The sequence below is a fragment of the Macaca thibetana genome, chromosome 2, assembly GCF_024542745.1.
Source record: "Macaca thibetana thibetana isolate TM-01 chromosome 2, ASM2454274v1, whole genome shotgun sequence".
Classification (NCBI taxonomy): domain Eukaryota; kingdom Metazoa; phylum Chordata; class Mammalia; order Primates; family Cercopithecidae; genus Macaca; species Macaca thibetana.
The window spans coordinates 172,645,736-172,670,520 of record NC_065579.1 but is presented as its reverse complement, the minus strand read 5'-3'; the positions used below and the strand labels follow the sequence as shown (position 1 = coordinate 172,670,520).

General features: G+C 44.5%; 1 protein-coding gene and 1 long non-coding RNA gene across 4 annotated transcripts in view; one reads left to right on the top strand and one right to left on the bottom strand.

The window, feature by feature from the left end:
* RPL24 (ribosomal protein L24) overlaps positions 1-24,785 on the bottom strand; it is a 488,826-nt gene that overhangs the window by 2,655 nt on the left and 461,386 nt on the right. For all 3 annotated transcript variants that reach the window (XM_050778952.1, XM_050778950.1, XM_050778951.1), the window contains exons 2-4: positions 2,814-2,836; positions 2,624-2,699; positions 1,955-2,065 (exon numbers count right to left, since the gene is read on the bottom strand). In XM_050778952.1, the coding sequence (XP_050634909.1) occupies positions 1,955-2,065; positions 2,624-2,699; positions 2,814-2,818 (192 nt within the window). In that variant the 5' untranslated portion in view covers positions 2,819-2,836. The remainder of the gene's footprint in view (positions 1-1,954; positions 2,066-2,623; positions 2,700-2,813; positions 2,837-24,785) is intronic.
* Positions 2,695-18,591, top strand: LOC126947859 (uncharacterized). The gene is made up of 3 exons (XR_007723225.1): positions 2,695-9,230; positions 15,979-16,087; positions 18,425-18,591. It is a non-coding gene; the product is annotated as an uncharacterized LOC126947859 (long non-coding RNA).

Genomic DNA, 24,785 nt, shown 5'->3' with positions numbered 1-24,785 from the left:
CACTGCAGCCTCCACCTCCGGGGTTCAAGCAATTCTGCCTCAGCCTCCCAAGTAGCTGGGATCACAGGCACCTGCCACCACACCTGGCTAATTTTTGTATTTTTAGTAGAAACCAGGTTTCACCATGTTGCCTAGGCTGGTCTCGACCTCCTGAGCTCAGGCAATCTGTCCGCCTCGGCCTCCCCAAGTGCTAGAATTACAGGCATGAGCCATCATCCCCGGCCTGTTTTCTATTTTTTTAAATAGAAACTGGGTCTTCGCTACTACATTGCCCAGGTTGGTTTCAAACTCCTGGGCTCAAGCTCAAGGGATCCTCTTGCCTGGGCCTCCCAAAGTGCTGGAATTACAGGCGTGAGGCACTGCATTAGGCCCATTTTAACTTTTTTTTTTTTTTGAGACAGAGCCTCACTTCATCATCCAGGCTGGAGTGCAGTGGCGCAATCCCAGCTCACTGCAACCTCTGCCTCCTGGGTTCAAACTATTCTCCTGCCTCAGCCTCCCAAGTAGCTGGGACTACAGGTGCCTGCCACCACACCCGGTTAATTTTTTTTGCTATTTTTAGTAGAGATGGGGTTTCACTCTGTGGGCCAGGCTGGTCTTGAACTCCTGACCTCGTGATCCGCCTGTCTCGGCCTCCCAAAGTGCTGGGATTACAGGCATGTCAGCCACCATGCCCGGCTTCATTTTAACTTAAGGTATAATTTAGCCGTGCAGGATGGCTCGCACCTGTAATGCCAGTACTTTTGGCGGCCAAGGCAGGAGGATTACTTGAGCCCAAGAATTTGAGACAAAACTGGGCAACATCGCAAAGATTTGTCTCCTCAAAATATATTTAAAAAATAGCTGGGCCATGGTGGCATGTGCCTGTGGACCACTGGGTAGGCTGAGGTGGGAGGATCACTTAAGCCCAGGTTGAGGTAGAGTGAGCTGTGATCCTGCCACTGCTCTCCAGCCTGGGCAACAGAGAACCCGTCTCAATAAAAAAGTATAGTGGCCTTAGGTACATTCATAGCGCTGTGTAGCTATCACCATTATCCATCTAAATAACTTTTTTTTTTTTAAAAGGTCTCCTATGTTGCCTCAAACAATCCTCCCACCTTGGCCTCGGGAGCAGCTAGAGTACAGCCGCTGCCACCAACCCCGGATTTGCTATGACAATGATGTACAAGTTATGAGTCCCCGCTTTCAACTGTTTTGGGGTATAACTTACAAGTGGAACTGCTGGGATAATTATGTTTACCCTTTTGAGAAAGCACCAAACGGTTTTTCACAGCTGCCACATATTTAGCAATGCACAAAGGTTCCAATTTCTCCCCATCCTCATCAACACCTGTAATTCCTGTTTTGTTTTTTCTTAATAGTCACCCTAACAGGTGTGTCATATCCACTTTTAAGTTTCTCCTTCCTCTGAACTTTCAACATATTTTATGTCTGATGGCATTTATTTCTCACAATACCTAGAAAAGTCCTTCATACAGAAGGTGCTAAGTATTCCCAAGCCTACTGAATACTAGTCCCACCATGGCACTCAAACTTGTTCTCATGTATAACCCAGCTAAAAGGACACTTAACAAGGACCAGAAAAACCACTGTCTTGAGAATGAACCAGTATGGTGGACTGGCTACGTTAGGGCTAATCCTGTAAATACTCCAATCAACACCAAATTATGGTTCTCAATCTCCTCCCACTGGAAAACTAAGCCTTTCCACCCTGCCCTATAACCCAAATGTGCTTAACGTAATTTATCTGACTTTAAAATTTCAACTTGGTGTTGCTGCTAGCCTAAGATGTATAGAGACAGTTTATAATATCTTTTGCATTTCGCTGATGCTTTACAGTTTAAGAACTCTTTCGCATACAGTCTGATTTAACTTTACAGAGCAGAAAACCAACGTTCAGAGAGCTCAGACAACTTAAGAGATAGCTCCCAATATCAAGGCGTATTCCACTTACCGACTGACCCTTTTTGTGCTTCCTTCTGTAGAGGACAGTCCAGTTTATCTGCCGAGGATTCCTCTTGGAAAGGAACGCCGACTCGCATTTTGCATTAAGAAACTGGAAAACCTGGAGTGACAAATTCAAAGGAATTACCTATTTATACAAAATACAAGAGGCTGAATGAGCTTGGAATCCTTAGAAGATCAACATGCTAGTTCTGGCTTATTTTACAAAACTGAAGCCCACAAGAACCAAAAGGCTGTCACGTAACTGGCAGGTAACTGTGCGACACTATGAAGGTCCTTGCGTTTAATCTTTTCTCGAGAGCAGGAAATCTAAACTCATAGCAAACGACAGGGTGGTGCATCCTTCTGGGAAGCATTCTGCTCTTGTCCATCCCGGGATTCCAAGGGGAAACTATCAATTATCTCGGTACCTCAGTTATTTCCCTTACACAGGGACATCAGTTACATAAACCCCTCCTGACGTCCGACCTGGCTCACAGTAAGTAATCAACGCTGGTTCACTTAGAGGTGTCTGGTCCTAACGACCAGTCCACAGGGCGTCCACGAAGCGTTCCAGAGGTCAATGGTGATGTGGGGAATGAACCCGTCTAAACCGAATTAGACCAGCCTTTCCTCCTCGGAGTACAAGAAGCTAGGTTAAGCCGACGCGGCTTTTTACCTTCCCGTCGGTCCTGGCGTAGCGCCTCCCGTGTCCGGGGTAGATCTTGTACCCGCTAAAACTGCACAGCTCCACCCTGCAACAAAAAGTGAAAGTCCATCAGGGAGGGTGTCTACAGCCATGCCAGGGACGACAGAGAGGCGTTCTGCCGGAGGATGTAAGCGGATTGGGAACCACGGGTCGTGCTTACTTCATGGCGACGGATTCACGGGAAAAGAAGCGATGGCGAAGAGAAAGAGAGAATCATGGGAAGAGACCATATAAGGTCGTGGAGGGGCTGGGGGCCGGAAATCTCCTCCCCCAAAATCCTTCGATGTTCCGGGCGCTCCTTGATGACGTATCATCGCGAGGCGGAAGATCTCGTTTTCCGTGACAACTGACTTCCTCTGGCGGAATTCTTCCAGAGGCTGCTGGAGGATTCTCGGGCCCAGAGGGCCTGCCAAAAAGGGCAGTCAGACAGTTGGTATCTGAGTCATTCTATCTCTCCGTTTTTTTGTTTTTTTTTTTTTGAGACGGAGTTTCGCTCTTATTGTCCAGGCTGGAGTGCAATGGCGCGATCTCGGCTCACCGCAACCTCCGCCTCCCAGGTTCAAGCGATTCTCCTGCCCCAGCCTCCCTAGTAGCTGGGATTGGCATGTGCCACCACGCCCGGCTAATTTTGTATTTTTAGTAGAGACGTGGTTTCTCCATGTTGGTCAGGCTGGTCTCGAACTCCTGACCTCAGGTGATCCCCCTCCTCGGCCTCCCAAAGTGCTGGGATTACAGGCGTGAGCCACCGCGCCCGGCCCATTCTGTCTTACTGCCGAGTATTCTAGAGCCATCTTACGGCTGCAGGGAATGTGAACTGAAGAGAAAGGTGTCCTGTCTCTTATCATAAAGAGATCCAAAGACGAATGCCCCGCAGGTAAAACAAGTCACGTTTTGCCTTCCCTGTTGGCCCATTTCCTCAACCAAACAAATTAATAGTTTAACCATTTGAATAATTTAACCATAAGAAAGTAATGACAACCGAACTGTTTCCCAGGCTGTGCGAATCAAACAGTGCACGTTGGCGCTTTGCATTAATTATAATTAACATTCATTGAGCGCTTTCTCTGTGCCGGGAATTACGCCAAAGGCTTTGCAAACATGAGCTCATTCAGTTTCCAGAATTCCTATTAAGTACCCGCCTAAGAACTACAATTCGGAGCTGGTGTCTAGTGAAGCTGAGGGGGTCGGTGGAGCCCCGCTTGGAGGCCAAGGGCTCAATCTGTTACATATTTCATCGTATGACAAGGAATGGCCAGAGGCAATTCTTGAATTCTGTGGGAGGCTGCAGTATATGACTAGGAAACAAATGTAATGATTGATTTCTGCTGTCTATGTATGCAAGTCACGCTAAAAAGGTTTTGTAAGATAGCTGGTTGAAGAGATTTGAAATGTCTAACAAGTTGGCTGACTAATGTTACGCAAACTGTACAAATTTGTTGGAGCCAGTCTTTTTTGTTTTTTTTTCTTGAGACGGAGTTTCGCTCTTTCACCCAGGCTGGAGTGAAGTGGCGTGGTCTCAGCTCACTGCAAACTCCGTCCACCGGGTTCAAACGATTCTCCTGCCTCAGACTCCCGAGTAGCTGGGATTACAGGCACCTGCCGCCATGCGCGCCCTGCCTGAAACCAGTATTAAGAATGAGTTAGGTGGCCAGATGCGGCGACTCACGCCTGTAATCCCGGTGCTTTGGGAGACCGAGGTGAGTGGATCACCTGGGGTCAGGAGTTCCAGACCAGCCTGGCCAAAATGGTGAAACCCCGTCTCTACTAAAAATACAAAAATTAGCCGGGCGTGGTGGCGTGTGCCTGTAATCCCAGCTCCTTGGGAGGTTGAGGCAGGAGACTCACTTGAACCGGGGAGGCTGAGGTTGCATTTAGCCAAGATCGCGCCACTGCACTCCAGCCTGGGCAAGAAGAGCAAAACTCCATCTCAAAAAAAAAAAAAAAAAAAAAAAAAAGGGAGGTCGGGCACAGCGGCTCAGGCCTGTAATCCCAGCACTTTGGTGAGTCAGGAGAATCGCTTGAACCCCGGAAGCGGAGGTTGCAGTGAGCCGAGATCACACCACTGCACTCCAGCCAGGGCGACAGAGCGAGACTCCTTCTCAAAACAAACACACAACAACAACAAACCCCAAACAAAACATCTTTCGGAAATAGTCCTGGCTTCTACAAGATCCAAGGCACAGCTGAGTTTAGGTAGCCAGTGGAACCAAGATCCATCTGAAGGAATGCAGTCCTTTTTGCTCCACAGAACCTCAGAATTTATAGTCCCTTCACAATATTTTAGAAAGATTTTGTTTTATTGTTCTTTGAAATTACGTTTGGCCTGACTGGTTCTGTGGAAGAAATGCAGGAAACTGGGCCTTAGGGATTTTGGCAGTATTTTACTCTTTACTGGAGGGCCTTCTTGAGTTGGTATGCCAGGGTTCCTTGTAACAACAAATTGTGCTCAAAATGCTCTTAGAATAGGGAGAAATTTTGCAGAGAGAGACCCTTAAATGAATTTATATTATACAGTGTCATAAAGTAGAGCTTCTGACACTACATAAATTATTGCTGACTTTATCCATGCTTTCTCTTTTATCATAGGCAAAAGGTTTAGCTACACTCTGTTCTCTTTTTATTCATTTATGGAGCAATACTGAATCAAACTTGGTGCCCTTTTCAGCCTCTGTCCCTCTAAGAACAGTGTATGCTTCCCTTCAGTTTCTTCACCCATTTGTACATATTTCCCTGCTATATTAGTTTTCTGTAGTTGCTGTAACAAATTACTATGGACTTGGTAACAACACAGGTACATTTTTTCTCACAGTTTTGGAGGCAGTAAGTTCAAAATTAGTATCACTAGGCTGAAATCAAGGTACCTGTGTGCCTTCAGGATTGAGGATCTAAGGGAGAACCTGTTCCTTGCTCTTCCAAGTTCCACTCACCTAAACCACTCTTGAATTCCTAACCCATGGAAACTGTTAGATTATAAATGTTTGTTGTTTTAAGCTATATTTTGGGGAGTAATTTGTTAACATAGAAATAGGTAATATAGGAGGTAAGGAAAAACTGACAATGGGGACTTGGTGAATGGTGGTATCATTTGTCAAGAGAGGATAGATAAGAGGAAGGAAGTAGGTTTGTCAGGAAAAGGGTAAATTTTTTTTTTTTTTTTTTTTTTTTTTTTTGAGACTTGTTGCCCAGGCTGGAGTGCAATGGCATGATCTTGGCTCATCACAATTTCTGCCTCCTGGGTTCAAGTGATTCTCCTGCCTCAGCCTCCCAAGTAGCTGGGATTACAGGCATGCTCCACCACGCCCAGCTAATTTTGTATTTTTAGTAGAGATGGGGTTTTTCTATGTTGGTCAGGCTGCTCTCGAACTCCTGACCTCAGGTGATCCACCTGCCTCGGCCTCCCAAAGTGCTGGGATTACAGGCATGAACCGCTGCACCCAGCCTGAAAAGGTTAATTTTGAAAAGGCTGGGTTCAAGATGCTGATAGGGATATTAAGGTACAACTGTGTAGTGGGAAGTTAAATATGTTCAGAAGAGTGTTTGTAATATGATTTATTTTATTTTTTATTTTTTATTTTTTTGAGATAGGGTCTCACTTTGGCTCCAGGCTGAAGTGCAGTGGCACGATCAGGGTTCACTGCAGTCTCTACCTCCTGGGCTCAAGTGATCATCCCATCTCAGCCCCGTGAATAGCTGGGACTGTAGGCGTCTGCCACCATGGCCAGTGGAGATGGGGTATTTTTAGTGGAGATGGGGTTTCACCATGTTGCCCAGGCAGGTCTTGAACTGGACTCAAGTGAGCAGCCTACCTCAGCCTTCCAAAGTGCTGGGATTACAAGCGTGAGCTACCATGCCCAGCCAAGGATATATTTTAGTAGTAATGAACTTATGGTGACAGAATATGTGGGATAATGTCACCTACTGTCACAAGCTGGCTTCTGTGGAAACAGTTACTGAGACTGACTTTGGGGTTCAAGATATTTGTTACAGATCAAGTCTTGTGAAAGGATGGGGGAGAGAACAGTGTTAGGCAGAGAAAGAAGTCGTATATGTTATACACCCAACTAAACCTCAGTCAGGCCATGTATGCTGGCTTATGCCTGTAATTCCAGCACTTTGGGAGGCCGAGGCGGGAGGATTGCTTGAGCACAGGAGTTTGAGGCTGAAGTGAGCTATGATTGTGCCACTGCAATCAATTAATCAATCAATAAACCTCAGTCAACCCTGCCAGGAGCTATGGAACAATTATTGTTTGTTGGAGTGTTCTGTGTTGGGCTAAATGGTGAAGCCTCTTTATACTTCTGCCTTACTCAGTCACCACATGGGGGCTGCCCCAGGGAGGTTACGACTTCAAGTGAGGGGGTACTCAGCAGCTGAGCCAGGCCCTACTGATAGCTGGAGGATGCTGCTGCCCATGCTGCCCACTGTGAGGCAGCAAGCCCTTGCTTGAAGGGGGATCTGGATAGTATGTTTCTGTGTCTACCACCCCTAGAAATGGTGCCTAGAGTAAGTCATCAAAAAAAGAATCAGGATAGCTGGGCATAGTGACAGGCACCTATAATCCCAGCTACTCAGGAGACTGTGGCAGGAGAATCACTTAAACCAGGGAATTGGAGTTTGCATTGAGGTGAGATCACATGACTGCACTGCAGACTGGGTGACAGAGTGAGACTCCATCTCAAAAAAAAAAAAAAAAAAAAGAAAAAAAGAATCAGGAAATACTAATATTTAAAGGATAGGTGAATGGAGGAAAATAATAAATTGAAGGAGGCTGAGCAGATGAGGTCAAAGAAGATAGAGATCCATAACAGTAACCTCATAGAAATTTATGGAAGCGTCTTAACAGTGCTAAAAGTCACATAAAGTTCAAGTAAGACAATTTCGGAAATGTATAAACATGAATGCCTTTGCAGTGACTTAAGTGTGAGTCTGGTGTTTCCTTCTAAAAATACTGCCTTCTCAGGTGTGGAAAGGATTCTATCTTTTTAGACTTTACCACCATAGTTCTCTGAAGGCTTGCAATCCTGAATCACGCTTGACTTCAGAAAGTGCTTTAAAAGGGAGGCCGGGCGCAGTGGCTCATGCTTGATATCCCAGCACTTTGGGAGGCCGAGGTGGGTGGATCACCTGAGGTCAGGAGTTCAAGATAAGCCTGGCCAACATGGCGAAACCCCATCTCTACTAAAAATTCAAAAAAATTAGCCTGGCATGGTGGCGGGTGCCTGTAATTTCAGCTACTTAGGAGGCTGAGGCAGGAGAATCACTTGAATCCAGGAGGTGGAGGTTGCAGGGAGCTGAGATCAGTCACTGCACTCCAACCTGGGTGACAAGAGTATGACTCCATCTCAAAAAATAAATAAATAAAAACTCTAAATCTAATCAAGCCTTTATATCTAACTACTACAGTAACCTTCCCTGTAGGAAATACAGGTGACAGAGGAACATGTGAAATGACCCCAGAGGGATGCAGTTGGCAAAATCTAGTGTTTGAGAAACAGAATAAATAAATTTTTCCAACAACATGTGAATTGAAAGGAGAGATAGATATTAAAATGTATAGACAAGGGGTGGGCACATGGCTCATGCCTGTAATCCCAGCACTTTGGGAGGCCTCGTGAGGGGATCACATGAGGTCAGGAGTTTGAGAGCAGCCTGGCCAACATGGTGAAACCCCATCTCTACTAAAAATACAAAATTACCCAGGCGTGGTGGCAGATGCCTGTAGTCCCAGCTACTTGGGAGGCTGAGGCAGGAGAATCACTTGAACCTGGGAGGGAGAGTTGCAGTGAGCCGAGATTGCACGACTGCACTCCATCCAGCCTGGGGGACAGAGTAAAACTCTGTCTCAAAAAAACAACAAAAACCCCCACCTATAGACAGGACTAGCTACATAAATAATTTGCAGGGCCCAATGTAAAATGAAAGTGTGAGGTCCCTTTTTCAAAGACCTAGAAGGCTGGGTGCGGTGGCTCATGCCTGTAATCCCAGCACTTTGGGAGGCTGAGGTGGGCAGGTCATGAGGTCAGGAGTTCACCACCAGCCTGACCAATATGGTGAAACCCCATCTCTACTAAAAATACAAAAATTAGCTGGGTGTGGTGGTGGGTGCCTATAGTCTTAGCTACTCAGAAGGCTGAGGCAGAAGAATTACTTGAACCCAGGAAACAGAGGTTGCAGTGAGCTGAGATTGTACCACTGCACTCCAGCCTGGTGACAGAGCGAGACTCTGTCTCAAAAAAAAAAAAAAAAAAAAAAAAAGACCGAGAAAAGGTGCTATTAAAGATACCAAAATATAAGGCATTTTCCTTTATTCTGCAATCTGTCTCTCCACTTTTCATAGTATTTTTTCATTTGTTATTTAACATCATGTTTTGTCAGGTGAGGACATTTACTCAGCCAGTGCAAGACTCACTGGTATCCAGGGGCCATAGGTGATTTGATGCATCCACATGGCCCACCAGCTGTTGAGTTCCCCCTCCAGCCAGCCACTGGACCAACATGCAGTGCCCTGGCTGGGGGCAGGAAAGTCTAACCAACCATTTCATTCCACTATCCTCCTGGCCAAACCCACAGAGGACAGGTAACCCCCCTTGGATGTGTTTCGTACTTGGATCTGGGGTGGGCATCAAGTCACTTGCAGAATGTATGATGGTGCTGCCAGCTTGGGGGAAGGAGGTGGGCAGCCATAGTATTGGAGGGGAGGGGAAAGACAGGCTATTGTCAGGGAACTGCAGACTCAGCCTGTGGAGGCAGCTGGGAAAGCAGCAGAAAGCGAGACTGCACAGTTAGCTGAGACACCAGCCCTAGGCACATGCTCTATTGTTCTCTTGTACTACTTCACTGATAAAACACAAAATTAAAGATAGAATTAGACTTTCAAGACAGCAACTGCAGAAAATTAAACCTCAAATATGGGACCCTCCTTAGCACAGTGCCCTATGCAACTGCACTGGTCACGCAACTTGAAGCTGGCTCTGCCTTTAGATTACAAGAAATTTGGGCAGGGTGTGGTGGTTCATGCCTGTAATCCCAGCACTTTGGGAGGACAAGGCCAGAGGATAGCTTGAGGCCGGGAATTTGAGACCAGACTGGTCAACCTAGAGAGACCCTGTTACTACAAAATCTAAAAAAAAAATTAGCTGGGCATGGTGGTGCATGCCTGTAGTCCCAGCTACTTGGGAGGCTGAGGTGGGAGGATCACTTGAACTCAGGAGTTTGAGGCTGCAGTGAGATGTGATTGTACCACTGCACTCCAGCCTGGGTGACAGAGCAAGATCCTGTCTCAGAAAAAAAAAAAAAATCTAGTGACTTTGTTATTAACCAGTTACAATGTATGGATTTCATTTAAGCCCTGCTTAAATAAGCTGGATAGACCTGGGGTAATTAGAGTACTTACTGGATTTTTGTTATTAAGATTTACTGTTAATTTTTTAGGTTTTATGATTGTACTGTGGCTATTTTTCAGTTATTTTTTCAAGGTACATACTAAATATATTTACAGATGAAATAACATGTCTGAGCTGGGCATGATGGCTCATGCTTGTAATGTCAGCACTTTGGGAGGCTGAGGTGGCTGGATCACTTCAGGTCAGGAGTTTGAGACCAGCCTGACCAACATGGTGAAACCCCATCTCTACTAAAAAAATACCAAATTAGCCAGGTGTGATGGTGCATACCTGTAATCCTAGTTACTTGGGAAGCTGGGGCAGAAGAATTGCTTGAACCCGGGAGGTGGAAGTTGCAGTGAGCCATGATCACGGCCATTGTACTCCAGCCTGGGCAACAAGCGAAACTCCATCTCAAAAAAAAAAGAAGTAATATATCTGAGATTTGCCGTAAAATAATCTGAAGGTGGAGTTAGTGGGTGTGATAATTAATATTTGCTATCAAATTGATTGGATTGACAGTTGCTTAGATGCTGAATCATTGTTTCTAGGTGTGTCTGTGAGGGTGTTTCCAGAGGAGATTGACTTGTGAGTCAGTGGACTGAGAGGGAAAGACTCACCCTCAAGGTGGGCAGGCATCATCCAATCAACTGGCCCAACTAGGACAAAACAGGCAGAAGAAGGGGGATACTCAGCACATACTGCTTTCTTTCTCTTGCTGCCTTCTCGAGTGGGATGCCATCTTTCTTCTGCCCTTGCACATCGTACTCCAGGTTCTTTGGGTTTTGGACTCTGAAACTTGCACCAGCAGCCTCTCAGGGACTCTTAGGCCTTCAGCCACAGATTGGGGACTACACTTTTGTCTTTCCTAGTTCTAAGGCTTTTGGACTGGAATGAAGCCACCAGCTTTTCTGGTTCTCCAGTTTTTGGACACCCTGTTAGTGAGACTTCTTCACCTTTGTGATTGTGTAAGCCAATTCCCCCTAATAAAATCCCTATATATCTATATCTATGTATCTCTCTCTATATAGAGATATATAGATATAGATATCTCCTATTGGTTCTGGCCCTCTGGAGAACCCTGACTAATACTGTGTGTAAGTCATTTATGAAAAATGATTCGTGGGTAGGATAGCTCATTCCTGTAATCCCAGTGCTTTGGGAGGCTGAGGTGGGAGAACTGCTTTAAGCCAGGAGTTCAAGATGAGCCTGGGCAACATGGTGAGACTCATCTCTACAAAATTGCATGAGCCGAAGAACTGCAGGCTGCACTGGAGCTAAGATCATACACTCTAGCCTAGACAACAGAATGAGACCTTGTCTCTAAAAAGAAAGAAAGAAAGAGAGAGAGAGAGAGAGAGAAAGAAAGGAAAGGAAAGGGAAGGAAGGAAGGAAGGGAGGGAGGGAGGGAGGGTGCAGGGAGGGAGGGAGGGAGGGGGGCGGGCTAGGCATGGTGCCTCACGCCTGTAATCCTAGCACTATGGGAAGCTGAGGAGGGCGGATCACTTGAGGTCAGGAGTTTGACACCAGCCTGGCCACACTGGAGCTAAGATCATACACTCAAGCCTAGACAACAGAATGGAACCTTGTCTCTAAAAATAAATAAATAAATAAATAAATAAATAAATAAATAGATAGATAAATAAATAAATATTTAAATAAATAAATAAAGGGCTAGGCATGGTGGCTCATGCCTGTAATCCTAGCACTTTGGGAGGCCGAGGCGGGAGGATCACTTGAGGTCAGGAGTTTGAGACCAGCCTGGCCAACAGGGTGAAACCCCATCGCTACTAAAAATACAAAAATTAGCTGGTCATGGTGGCACACACCTGTAATCCCAGCTACTTGGGAGGCTGAGGCAGGAGAATTGCTTGAACCGGTAGGCAGAGGTTGCAGTGAGCTGAGAGCGCACCCTTGCACTCCAGCCTGGGCAACAAGAGTAAAACTGTGTCTTGGGAAGGGAAGGGAAGGGAAGGGGGAAGGGAAGGGGGAAGGGGGAAGGGAAGGGGGAAGGGAAGGGAAGGGGGAAGGGGGAGGGAAGGGGGAAGGGGGAAGGGAAGGGAAGGGAAGAGAGATGGTGGCCAGAAGTGGGTAATGGTTGAAGCTGGATATTAGGTACCAGGGTTCATTAAAATAGTCTCTATATTATTATATACTTTTAAACTACTTTTCCATGATAAAAAGTTTCAAACAATTATTATGTGTCTTGGGATTAATTTATGTCCCACAATTCAGTCCTGAAAAATAAAGTAAGAACCACTTGTATTACTTTGTAATTAAAAAAATACGGGAAAAAAATCCCCATACTTATAGCAGCTGTATTCATAATAGACACATACGGGGAACAGCTTAGGTGCCCATTAATAGGTGAATATATAAGCAAACTATAATACATATCAACGTACTACTACTTAACAATAAAGTAGAATGAACTGTTGATTTACACGACATGGATGAGTCTTAGACATTATATTAATTGAAAGACTTACATTAAAAGTACATACCATATGATTCCATATATATCAAATTCTACATTATGCAAAATAACCTATGGTGGGGGAAAAAATCAGAACACTGGTTGCCTTTATCTAGAAGGGAAGGACTAACTGGAAAGGGGTAGGAGGGAACTTCCCATGTGAATAATAATTTTCTATATCTTTTTTTTTTTGAGAAGGAGTTTCGCTCTTGTTGCTCAAGCTGGAGTACAATGGCGTAGTCTCGACTCACTGCAACCTCTGCCTCCCAGGTTTAAGTGATTCTCCTGCCTCAGCCTCCCAGGTTGCTGGGATAACAGGCACCTGCCACCAGGCCCAGTTAATTTTTGTATTTTTAGTAGAGACTGGGTTTCACCATGTTGGCCAGCCTGGTCTCGAACTCCTAGCCTCACGTGATCCACCAGCCTCAGCCCCTCAAAGTGCTGGGATTACAGGTGTGAGACACTGCACCCGGCCAGTTTTCTATATCTTGATGAGTTTTAGTTTAATAATACAGTTTGTCAAACTCAGGGGATGCTCATTTAAGATTTGAAAATTTCAGTGTATGTAAATTTTACTTCAGCAGAAAGAAAACTAAATAAATATTGAACACTAGTTAATGAAATACATGCTGAAGTATTTAGGGAGAGATGTACTTGTCCACTAAAAAATATAGTGGGCCCAGTGCGGCACTTTGGGAGGCTGAGGTGGGTGGATGGCTTGAGTCCAGGAGTTGGAGACCAGCCTGAGGAACATGATGGAACCTTATCTCTACAACAAATACAAAAATTAGCCAGGTGTGGTGGTGTATACCTACAGTCCCAGCTACTTGGGAGGCTGAGGTGGGAGGATGGCTTGAGCCCAGAAGAGGAGGTTTTAGTGAGCCAAGATCGCAAGATCGTGCCACTGCACTCCAGCCTGGGTGACAGAGCCAGACCCTGTGTCATAACAAACAAACAAACAAACAAAAAAAGCACCACCATAAATGACTGATAAATGACTGATGTATGGATAGATGGATACAAAAATTAGCTGGGTGTGGGCTGGGTGCAGTGGCTCATGCCTGTAATCCCAGCACTTTGGGAGGCTGAGGCAGGTGCATCATGAGGTCAGGAGATCGAGACCATCCTGGTAAACACGATGAAACCCCATCTCTACTAAAAATACAAACAAATTAGCCAGGCGTGGTGGCCGGCGCCTGTAGTCCCAGCTACCTTGGAGGCTGAGGCAGGAGAATGGCGTGAACCCAGGAGGCGGAGCTTGCAGTGAACCCAGATTGCGCCACTGCACTCCAGCCTGGGCGACAGAGCGAGACTCCATCTAAAAAAAAAAAAAAAAAAAAAATTAACTGGGTGTTATGGCGTGCTCCCTGTAGTCCTAGCTACTCAGGAGCCTGATTTGGGAGGAGGATCACTTGAGCCCAGGAGGCAGAAGTTGCAGTGAGCCTTAATTACACCACTGTACTCCAGCCTAGGTGATAGAGTCAGACCCTGTCTCCCCAATCACCCTCAAAACATAGAATCAAAGTGTAGGTAAATGAATGTTCATTGCACAATTGTTCGAATTTTTATGTGTTTGAAATTTTTCCTATTACTCAGGGAAAATAAAGGGAGACATCTTCTGGAAGAAATTGGTATTACTGATTGGCTCAGAAAGGCAAGTGCAAGAAAACATGGTGGGTTTTTTTTGGTTTGTTTTTGTTGTTGTTTTGAGACAGTGTCTCCCTCTGTTGCCCAGCTGGAGTGCAGTGGACAGATCCCAGGTCACTGCAGCCTCAAATTCTTGGGCTCAAGCGATCCTCCCACCTCAGCCTCTCAAGTAGCATGTGCCTAGCTAATTATTTTTATTTTCATTTATTTATTTATTTATTCATTCATTCATTCATTCATTCATTCATTCATTCATTCTTTGAGACGGCGTCTCGCTCTGTTGCCCAGGCTGGAGTGCAGTGGCGCGATCCCCGCTCACTGCAAGCTTCACCGCCTCCCGGGTTCACGCCATTCTCCTGCCTCAGCCTCCCGAGAAGCTGGGACTACGGGCACCCGCCACCACGCCCGGCTAATTTTTTTTTTGTATTTTTAGTAGAGACGGGGTTTCACCGTGTTTGCCAGGATGGTCTCGATCTCCCGACCTCGTGATCCACCCGCCTGGGCCTCCCAAAGTGCTGGGATTACAGGCGTGAACCACCTCTCCTGGCCTAGTTTTATTTTTTGTAGAGGTAAGGGTTTAGCTTTGTTGCTCAGGCTGGTTTCCAACTCCTGGCTTCAAGCAATCCTCCCACCTCAGCCTCCCAGTGTTGGGATTACAGATGTGAGCTACTGTGCCTGGCCAAAACATGTTTTAAAAATATGATTTGGTATGGAATGATAGCTTAGTTTTTACATACCCCATTGGTTCTTTCTCCTGTGCCCAAGCTGAAAATCTTTCTTCTCTTCCACTGTCTAACTTCTTACTTAGATTTTACTTTCCGTAGAATAAGAATCAGTAAACTTTTTCTATAAAGGGCAGAAGGTAAATATTTTAGGCTTTATGGGCTAAGGGGCAAAATTGAAGATATTATGTAGATACTTGTAGAAAAACGGAAAACTAATTTCCACAACATTTTCACTGATGAAATTCAAAATATAATAATACTGAGTACAAGTTTTTGTAAATCAGGTATGCTAACCAGAAGAATGAAATTCTTTTTGTGGGGAGATGGAGAATAACATTTTTCTTAATTAGGTTTCAAAGTTCTTATTCCCTATCAAAATCTATTGCAAATGTTCATCTGTCAATCATGATCTGTAATGAAATTTTACAGATTTTATCTTTGAAAAATATATTTTCATACATACAGGCACTGCCCAATATGATGTCAACCCAAGGGCATATGATTTAAATTAAGTATATTATTCTCTTGGAAAACAATTACAGAAGCACATTATTCTCTTCATATCTGCCTTTTAGCATGTCAGATGAATCATTTCTAACTGATGGTTAGGTGGAAGCTCCTCAATTGCACAGTTAAATGGATTTTGAAATATGGAAATTTCCTTTGTGTTTGCAGAGATCTGCAAAATACCATTAAAACTGTAGTTTGAACTTGAAAAATATAACCGCTGCAAACTTATGTGAGGATAGAGAGCTTGCTTTTTGTTTTAACTTGTGACTCAAATAATGTTGGTTGTCAAAATGACTTCATCACAGTAAGTTTTGCGTGTCAGTACGGTTTTGCTTTGTAATTTATGTTGACTTTATTAGGAAGTATCATTAAATCATCAAAATTAGCAAACTAGCAAAAATGAATTTCAAAGTCATTCAGTCAGTGGTGTAAACTAAAAATAAAATCCTGAGCCCTCTGCCAACTGCATGAACGTACCCTCATGGCCAAGGGGACCCCAGAAAACCCTTTAAAATGAAGTTCCTAATCGTAACAGGACAGGAGGTTAGACATGCCTCATTACACTCCCTCCCTTTTGGAGTTTAGACACGACAACCGATCAGCATTGATGTTAAAGAAGAGAAGATCCTAAGACTGACAGAATGGACTTTTTGTGTCAATAAGATATCAAAAACAAGACCCCAGGCCATGCCAGGTAAGAGTTAAGTCATATATCCCCACACTTAAATAATAAACTGTGTTCTAACTGCCCCAGGGTTTTTCCTTTTCTATAACAGCTAAACCATCACTGGCCTAGAGATAAGCAATATTAAAACAACCGTAGCTCACCATCAGACACTGAGTAACTGATCTTTGTTCCACCAGCTTTGATTGGATAAGAGACTGATTTCAGTAACTTTCTCCTGATAAGACCGCCAACCATGGACTGATTCTGGGAAGCTTGCAGAGGCTGCACACTTGCATGACTTCATGTATTCAAAAGAGCTTTTGACGTATAGGACCTAATTATAATACATTTAAGTATTAAATCTCCACTCCAAAGTGAACATCGGTCATATGTTACATGCATGTTTGTTCAATACCTATGTGTCAGGATCACCTTTATAAATATTCAGAGTTTCTCCAGTAACCTGTTGAATGTGTACGTTTAACGAAACTGTTCAGCATAAAGCTCCTACCCCAACCACTCCTCCTTTGAAGTCCCCGTCTCCAGTCTCTCTGGAGGCTATTCTTCTCAGCCTATGGGATGGACACCTTGCAGGCTGTAAGCCTTTCTTTTGTTTTGTTTTGAGATGGAGTTTTGTTTTGAGATGGAGTTTTGTTCTTGTCACCCAGGCTGCAGTGCAATGGCACAATCTCGGCTCACTGCAACCTCCTCTTCCCAGTTTCAGGCTCCCGAGTAGCTGGGATTACAGGCACCTGCCACCATGCCCAGCTAATTTTTTTTTTTTTTTTTGTATTTTGTGTATTTTTAGTAGAGATGGGCTTTCACCATGTTGACCAGGCTGGTCTCGAACTCCAACCTCAGGTGATCCACCTGCCTCAGCCTCCCAAAGTGCTGGGATTACAGGCGTAAGCCACCGTGCCCGGCTGGCTGTAAGCCTTTATAAAACATAAAGTCTTCTTTCTAAATTTATAGGTCTTGTGATTTGTAAAGGTAACAGTGGTTAAGAGAAATTCTTTTCATTTAGAAAAATTTCAATCTTTGCTTTAAAAAAATCACAATAAAATGTTATCACTGCTAAGTCATCAAATGCTGTGTGGCAGGGCAAGGTAGGATATTCTGCTATTTTGACCAAAAATTCATGGACTGACAACAGTTAAGTCCATGAGGATGAATTAATTTTATCATTGATACTGCAGATTCAATAATACCTGTACATGGTAAGTTCAAATGTTTTCCACAAACTATCTGTTTTTTAATAATCCAATGATGTTATAACTACAGGATTTAAACACCTTACATTTTCATAAGCATTGTAAATTTGTCAAGCTAAGCCTTTCTCTTTTTATATCATCAGTTGCAATATAGCAGATATTCTACTTCAGGTATACTTAATTAGTGTTTTTTCACCTTCTTTAAAAATGTTCTCACCTGTTTCTGGAGCTAATTATTCAGTCAATTCAATCATTGACTCCTTGAATATATAGAACAAATGAGCAACATCAACAACACCTGTCAATTCAGTACAAGCTAAGAAAAACCATTCAAAGTCACTTGCCTTGCTTTTTTTTTCCTAATTAAAAACAAAAAAATTTTTTTTTCAGTGTTGGGATCTCCTGTGTTGCCAGGCTTTGAACTCCTGGGCTGACTCAGTTCCCTTAGTAGCTAGGACTACAGGCATAGGCTACCTCATGTGACTAACTTGCCTTGTTTTACTATTGATGTTGTTTCCTGTGTCCTTAACACTTTAAGCAGCTGTTTTCACCTAAAGGCTAATGCTTTTAAGCAAGTTTTTCTTTTTTAATTAAAAAATTTTTTTTAATTTAATTTTTTAAATTTTAATTTTTTAATTAAAATTTTATTAATTCTTTTTAAAAGACAGGGTCTTGCTATGTTGTCCAGGCTGGTCTTGAACTCCTGGTCTCAAGTGATCCTCCTGCCTTGGCCTCCCAAAGTGCTGGGATTACAGCATGAGTCACTACACCTGGACAAGTATACAGTTCTTCAGCCACTTCAATCAAACATTTAATTAACATGCTGTAATAAATGACTTTTCTTGCTAGGCTAACAAATGAGGCACTTGAAAACTTACTTTAGTTGCAGCCTCACTTTCTTTTGTAAGGAAATTCTGTGTTGACACACTCTTTAATTTCTTTTTACGTTTTCTGACTGATTTTCTGTAATTTGGGAATATTATGATGACTGCTTATTCTAATAATATTAACATATGGCATTCTTTTAGCACATATATAGTTTCATTTGCATAATAAGCACCATGCTTTGCCATCGAATTTGATAAAATAATCCATGCTTCACTGCACCTTAGAGATGAGATATTTTAAGTCCAATTCTCTCTCTCTCTCTCAGTTTTTTGTTTTTAGAGACAAGGCCTACCGTTACCCATGCTGGAGTGCAGTGGTGTGACCATAGCTTCCTGCAGCCTTGAACTCCTGGCCTCAATTGATCCTGCTGCCTTACCCTCTGAGTAACTGGGACTACAGTGTGTGCCACCACACCTATCTTTTTTTTTTTTTTTTACATGATGGATATATGCTAGTAATAAAAATAAATAAAATTTCAAGGTATGGCATTGTGCATGCTACTCAAAATGCTGCCAAGTTACAAAGTGTAGCTATGATTTGTAACGGATAGCAGCAGTGGCAAGTGATGAGAATGGTCTCTTGTCATTGACTACTCTGTTATAGTGTAAAAGCAGCCACAGACAGTAGATAAATGAATAAGCATGGCAGTATTCCAATAAAGTTTTTCTTTTTTTTTTTGAGACAGAGTCTTGCTCTGTTGCCCAGACTGGAGTGCAGTGGCACGATCTCGGCTCACTGCAAACTCTGCCTCCCAGGTTCACGCCATTCTCCTGCCTTGGCCTCCCAAGTAGCTGGGACTACAGGCACCCACTGCCACGCCCAGCTAATTTTTTGTATTTTTAGTAGAGACGGGGTTTCACCGTGTTAGCCAGGATGGTCTCGATCTCCTGACCTTGTGATCCGCCTACCTCGGCCTCCCAAAGTGCTAGGATTACAGGTGTGAGCCACCATGCCCGGCCTCCAATAAAGTTTTACTCATGGACACTGAAATATGAATTTCATATACTTTTGTGTGTCACAAAATACTAAAATTTTTTTCTAGCCATTAAAAATGTACAAAGCATAATTAGCTGTGGACTGTACAAAAGCAGGAAGCAGGTTGGACATGGCTGTCAGGCCATAGTTGGCCAACCTCTGCTAGAGAACATCTATACATAGCAGCTTTTTGAGTATTTTTGTTCATTTGAGGTCATGAAAAAGAATTAGTATCGGCTGGGCGCAGTGGCTCACGCCTGTAATCCCAGCACTTTGGGAGGCCAAGGCGGGTGGATCACCTGAGGTCAAGAGTTCGAGACCAGCCTGACCAAAATGGAGAAACCCTGTCTCTACTAAAAATGCAAAAAAAAAAAAAAAAAAAAAAAAAATTAGCTGGGCGTGGTGGCACATGTCTGTAGTCCCAGCTACTGGGGAGGCCAAGGCCAGAGAATCACTTGAACATGGGAGGCAGAGGTTGCGGTGAGCCGAGATCATGCATTGCACTCCAGTCTGGGCAACAAGAGCAACACTCCGTCTCAAATTAAAAGAAAAAAAAAAGAAAAGGAATTAGTATTTTAAAAGAGATTATTCATATATTCATATTCCTTCTGTGCTGTAGATTTTGTATTGTAGTTAAATAAAAAGTTTTAAAAGTCCAATTTCTAAACAGAAAAACACATTTGCCTTTCTCAGCATACTCAGCACATCAATATACATTACACATTTCTGTGTTTGATATTATCTTCTCTTCACTGGAAGGTAAAATTTGTTTTGTTTTGTTTTGAGGCAGAGTCTCGCTCTGTTACCCAGGCTGGAGTGCAGTGGCACAACCTCGGCTCACTGCAACCTCCGCCTCCCTGATTCAAGTGATTCTCCTGTTTCAGTCTCACGAGGAGCTGGGATTACAGGTGTGTGCCACCACACCCGGCTGATTTTTATATTTTTAGTAAGAGACGGGGTTCCACCACGTTGGCCAGGCTGGTCTCGAACTCCTGACCTCAGGTGATCTACCCACCTCGGCCTCCCAAAGTGCTGGGATTACAGGTGTGAGCCACTGCACCCGGCCTGAAGGGTAAAATTTTTTTTTTTTGTGATGGAGTTTCGCTCTTGTTGCCCAGGCTGGAGTGCAATGGTGCAATCTTGGCTCACTGCAACTTCTGCCTCCCAGATTCAAGTGATTCCCTGCCTCAGCTTCCAAAGTAACTGGGATTACAGGCATGCACCACCACGCCCGGCTAATTTTGTAATTTTGGTAGAGCTGGGGTTTCACCATGTTGTCCAGGCTGGTCTTGAACTCCTGACCTCAGGTGATCCATCTGCCTCGACCTCCCAAAGTGCTGGGATTACAGGTGTGAGCCACCACATCCGGCATACATTTTTAAAGGCTATATAACATGACCAAAAATAGGTCACAGAAAAATGTTTAAGACATATTACTTGAAAAAAGGTTGGGCACAGTGGCTCACGCTTGTAATCCCAGCACTTTGAGAGTCCATGGCAGAAGGATTGCTTGATCCCAGGAGAATAGCTTGGGCAACAGAGTGAGACACTGCGTCTGTTTAAAAAAAAAAAAAAGGGTCTTGACTACAAGTTGTCCAGGTTATTGGCGTTTTGAACAAAGAATTGGACAAAGTGCACAGCAAAGCAAGGAAAGAATGAAGCAACGAAAGAAGGAAAGCAGAGATTTACTGAAATGACAGTACACTCCACAGTGCGGGAGCTGGCTGGAGCAGCGGCTCAAGGGCCCCAATTCAGAATCTTTCCTGGTCCAGTAACCCACTAGAGGCTTCCCATTGGCCACTTGGTGCTCGCCTCATGTAAATGAAGTGGTGGCCCGCGATCAGTCTGATTGGTTATGGAATGCAGCCAATCAGAGGCTGAAGTTACAAAGGTCACACTTCTATGCAAATGAAGACGTGGCCCACTATCAGAGGCTGAAGTGCAGTTACATAGTTACACTAGCATGCTTTTTGCAACCAATCAGAGGTGCTTTCAATTTCCCATCTGCCGCACATAAAAGGTGGGGGTTTGCAAAGGGAGTACCCTCTGGTCGCTTTGCTACTTAGGCATGGAAAGTTAGGGTTTTCCTTTAAATTTAGTTCATGAAACGGCCTTAGGTTCCCTGCCTCCAAACCGTATTCTCCTGCATCACCATGCCTGGCCATGCTATTTTATTTTTTTGAGAGCGAATCTTGCTCTGTCGCTCAGGTTGGAGCAGTGGCGCGAACTCGGCTCACTGCAACCTCTGCTACCAGGTTCAAGGGATTCTCCAGCCTCAGCCTCCCGAGTAGGTGGGATTACAGGTGCATGCCACCACACCCAGTTAATTTTTGTATTTTTTCGTAGAGATGGGGTTTCGCCATGTTGGCCAGGCCGATCTCAAACTCCTGACCTCAGGTGATCCGTCTGCCTCAGCCTCCCAGAGTGCTGGGATTACAGGCATGAGCCACCGCATCCGCCCTATGCTATGTTATGTTTTAAAATAATGTATATCTTGAAGGAGGAAAATAAAGTCTAAAATTATATTTCAACTCCTTTGGAGATTTTCCTTCAGATTAAATTAGGTTTTAAAACTTGTGTAACATTCTACACACAAGTAGATTTGTAAGAAAGCTGTTCTAATAATCATTGTGGTTAGAATGCTTAGATTAGCTAGACCCGTATATGCCATAGTGGATCAGCTCTTTTGTTATGAGAGGCACGTAATTCACCTATACTGTGAATTTTCTTTCTCTTCAGAGAAATTATCTTCATTAATTGACCAAATTTTTCTCAGCTCTAACTGATGTCAGTCAGTGGAACCCCAAATGAGGTGGACGATTACATATAATTACTGAAGGAAATTTAAATGCTGTTTAGAAGTTGATTAGCCCATTGTATACCACCTTGTATTAGTCAGGGTTCTCCAGAGAAACAACCAATGGGATAGGTATGTGTGCATATGATTTATTTAGTTATTTTTTGAGACCGAGTCTGGCTCTGTCGCCCAGGCTGGAGTGCAATGGCATGATCTCGGCTCACTGCAACCTCCGCCTCCCTGGTTCAAGCAATTATCCTGCCTCAGCCTCCCAAGCAGTTGGGATTACAGGCACCCGCCACCAGGCCTGGCTTTTTTTTCTCTCTCTTTGAGACAGAGTCTCGTTTGTCGCTCAGGCTGGAGTGCAGTGGTGCGATCTTGCCTCACTGCAACGTCCGCCTCCTGGGTTCAAGCGATTCTCCTGCCTCAGCTTCAGGCGTGAGCCACCACGCTGGGCTAGTGTGTGTGTGTGTGTGTCTGTGTGTGTGTATGTGTATAGATGGGGTTTCACCATATTGGCCAGGCTGGTCTTGAACTCCTGACTTTGTGATCCACCCACTTCGGCCTCCCAAAGTGCTGGGATTACAGGCGTGACGCACCACGCCTGGCCAATTTTTTGTATTTTTTAGTAGAGACAGGATTTCACCATGTTGGCCAGGCTGGTCTCAAACTCCTGACCTCAGATGATCCCCCTGCCTGGGCCTCCCAATGTTCTGGGATTATAGTGAGCCACCGTGCCTGGTCTGTGTATGGTTTGTTTTAAGAAATTGGCTCATATTATTATTATTATTATTTATTTGAGATGGAGTCTCACTCTGTAACCCAGGCTGGAGTATAATGGGTGGTCTGGGCTCACTACAACGTCCGCCTGCTGGGTTCAAGCGATTCTCCTGCCTCAGCCTCCAGAGTAGCCGGGATTACAGGCGCCTGCCACCACGCCTGGCTAATTTTTGTATTTTTAGTAGAGACGAGGTTTCACAATGTTGGCCAGGCTGGTCTCAAACTGTTGACCTCGTGATCTGCCCACCTCGGCCTCCCAAAGTGTTGGGATTACAGGCGTGAGCCACTGCACCTGGCTAGAATTGGCTCACATTATTATGGAGGCTGGCAAATTCAAAAACTTCAGGGTGAACCAGCAGGCTAGAGACCCAGATAACAGCCAATGCTGTGATTCAAATCTGAAAGGCTGTCTGTTGCAGAATTCCTTTTGGCTCAGGAGAGGTCAGTCTTCTACTCAGTTCAACTGATTGGAAGAGGCACACCCACATTATATCGCCAGACCACCTTCACAGAGACATTCAGAATAACGTTTGACCTCATAGATGGGCACCATGGCCCAGCCAAGTTCACCCATAAATTTACCATCATTCCTCATCATTAAAAAAAAAAAAAAAAAAAAAAAAAAAAAGGTCGGCCGGGCGCGCTGCTCACGCCTGTAATCCCAGCACTTTGGGAGGCCGAGGCAGGCGGATCACGAGGTCAGGAGATCGAGACCATGCTGGCTAACACTGTGAAACCCTGTCTCTACTGAAAATACAAAAAATTAGCCGGGTGTGGTGGCGGGCGCCTGCAGTCCCAGCTACTTGGGAGGCCAAGGCAGGAGAATGGCGTGAACCCGGGTGGCGGAGCTTGTAGTGAGCCCAGATCCGGCCACTGTACTCCAGCCTGGGCAACAGCGAGACTCCGTCTCAAAAAAAAAAAAAAAAAAAGGGCCAGGCTAGCGGTGGCTCACGCCTGTAATCCCAGCACTTTGGGAGGCCAAGGCAGGCAGATCACCTAAGATTGGGAGTTCAAGACCAGCCCGACCAACATGGAGGAACCAGGTCTCTACCAAACATACAAAATTAGCGGGGCGTGGTGGTGCATGCCTGTAATCCCAGTTACTTGGGAGGCTGGGGCAGGAGAATTGCTTGAACCCAGGAGACAGAGGTTGCGGTGAGCCAGATGGCACCATTGCACTCCAGCCTAGGCAACAACAGTGAAACTCCGTCTCAGAAAAGAATAATCACCGCCGGGCGCGGTGGCTCACGCCTGTAATCCCAGCACTTTGGGAGGCCAAGGCGGGCGGATCACAAGGTCAGGAGATCGAGACCACGGTGAAACCCCGTCTCTACTAAAAATACAAAAAATTAGCCGGGCGCGGTTGTGGGCACCTGTAGTCCCAGCTACTCGGGAGGCTGAGGCAGGAGAATGGCGTGAACCCGGGAGGCGGAGCTTGCAGTGAGCCGAGATCGCGCCACTGCACTCCAGCCTGGGCGACAGAGCGAGACTCCGTCTCAAAAAAAAAAAAAAAAAAAAAAAAAAGAAAAGAATAATCACCCAGGTGTGATAGCTCATAGCTGTAATCTCAGCACCTTAGGAGGCTGAGTCAGGAGGATTGCTTGAGGCCAGGAGTTCAAGACCAGCCTGGGCAACATAGTGAGACCCTGTTTCTATAAAAATAATAAATTAAAAAATAAAAACAATTTTAATTAAAAAAATGAATCAAGTCAAAGGTGGGAGGAAAGAGCAAAACTACCACTCTTATAATGTGCCGAAGCTTTTAAGCACTAGAAATCTTCCAGGTAGAAATTAAAGTTAGAATTAAAAAAATATATTCATATTGTTCTGTAAAAAATAAAGAACTTATTCACTTAATTTTCTTTGTTTTTCTTTTCTGTTTTTTTGAGATGGAGTTTCATTCTGTCGCCCAGGCTGGAGTGCAATGGCGAAATCTCAGCTCACTCCCCTCCCACACCCTGTGCTGGGTTCAAGCGATTCTCCTGTTTCAGCCTCCCAAGTAGCTGTGATTTTATTTTATTTTTTTTGAGGCAAGGTCTTGCTCTGTTGCCCAGGCTGGAGTGCAGTGGCCCAA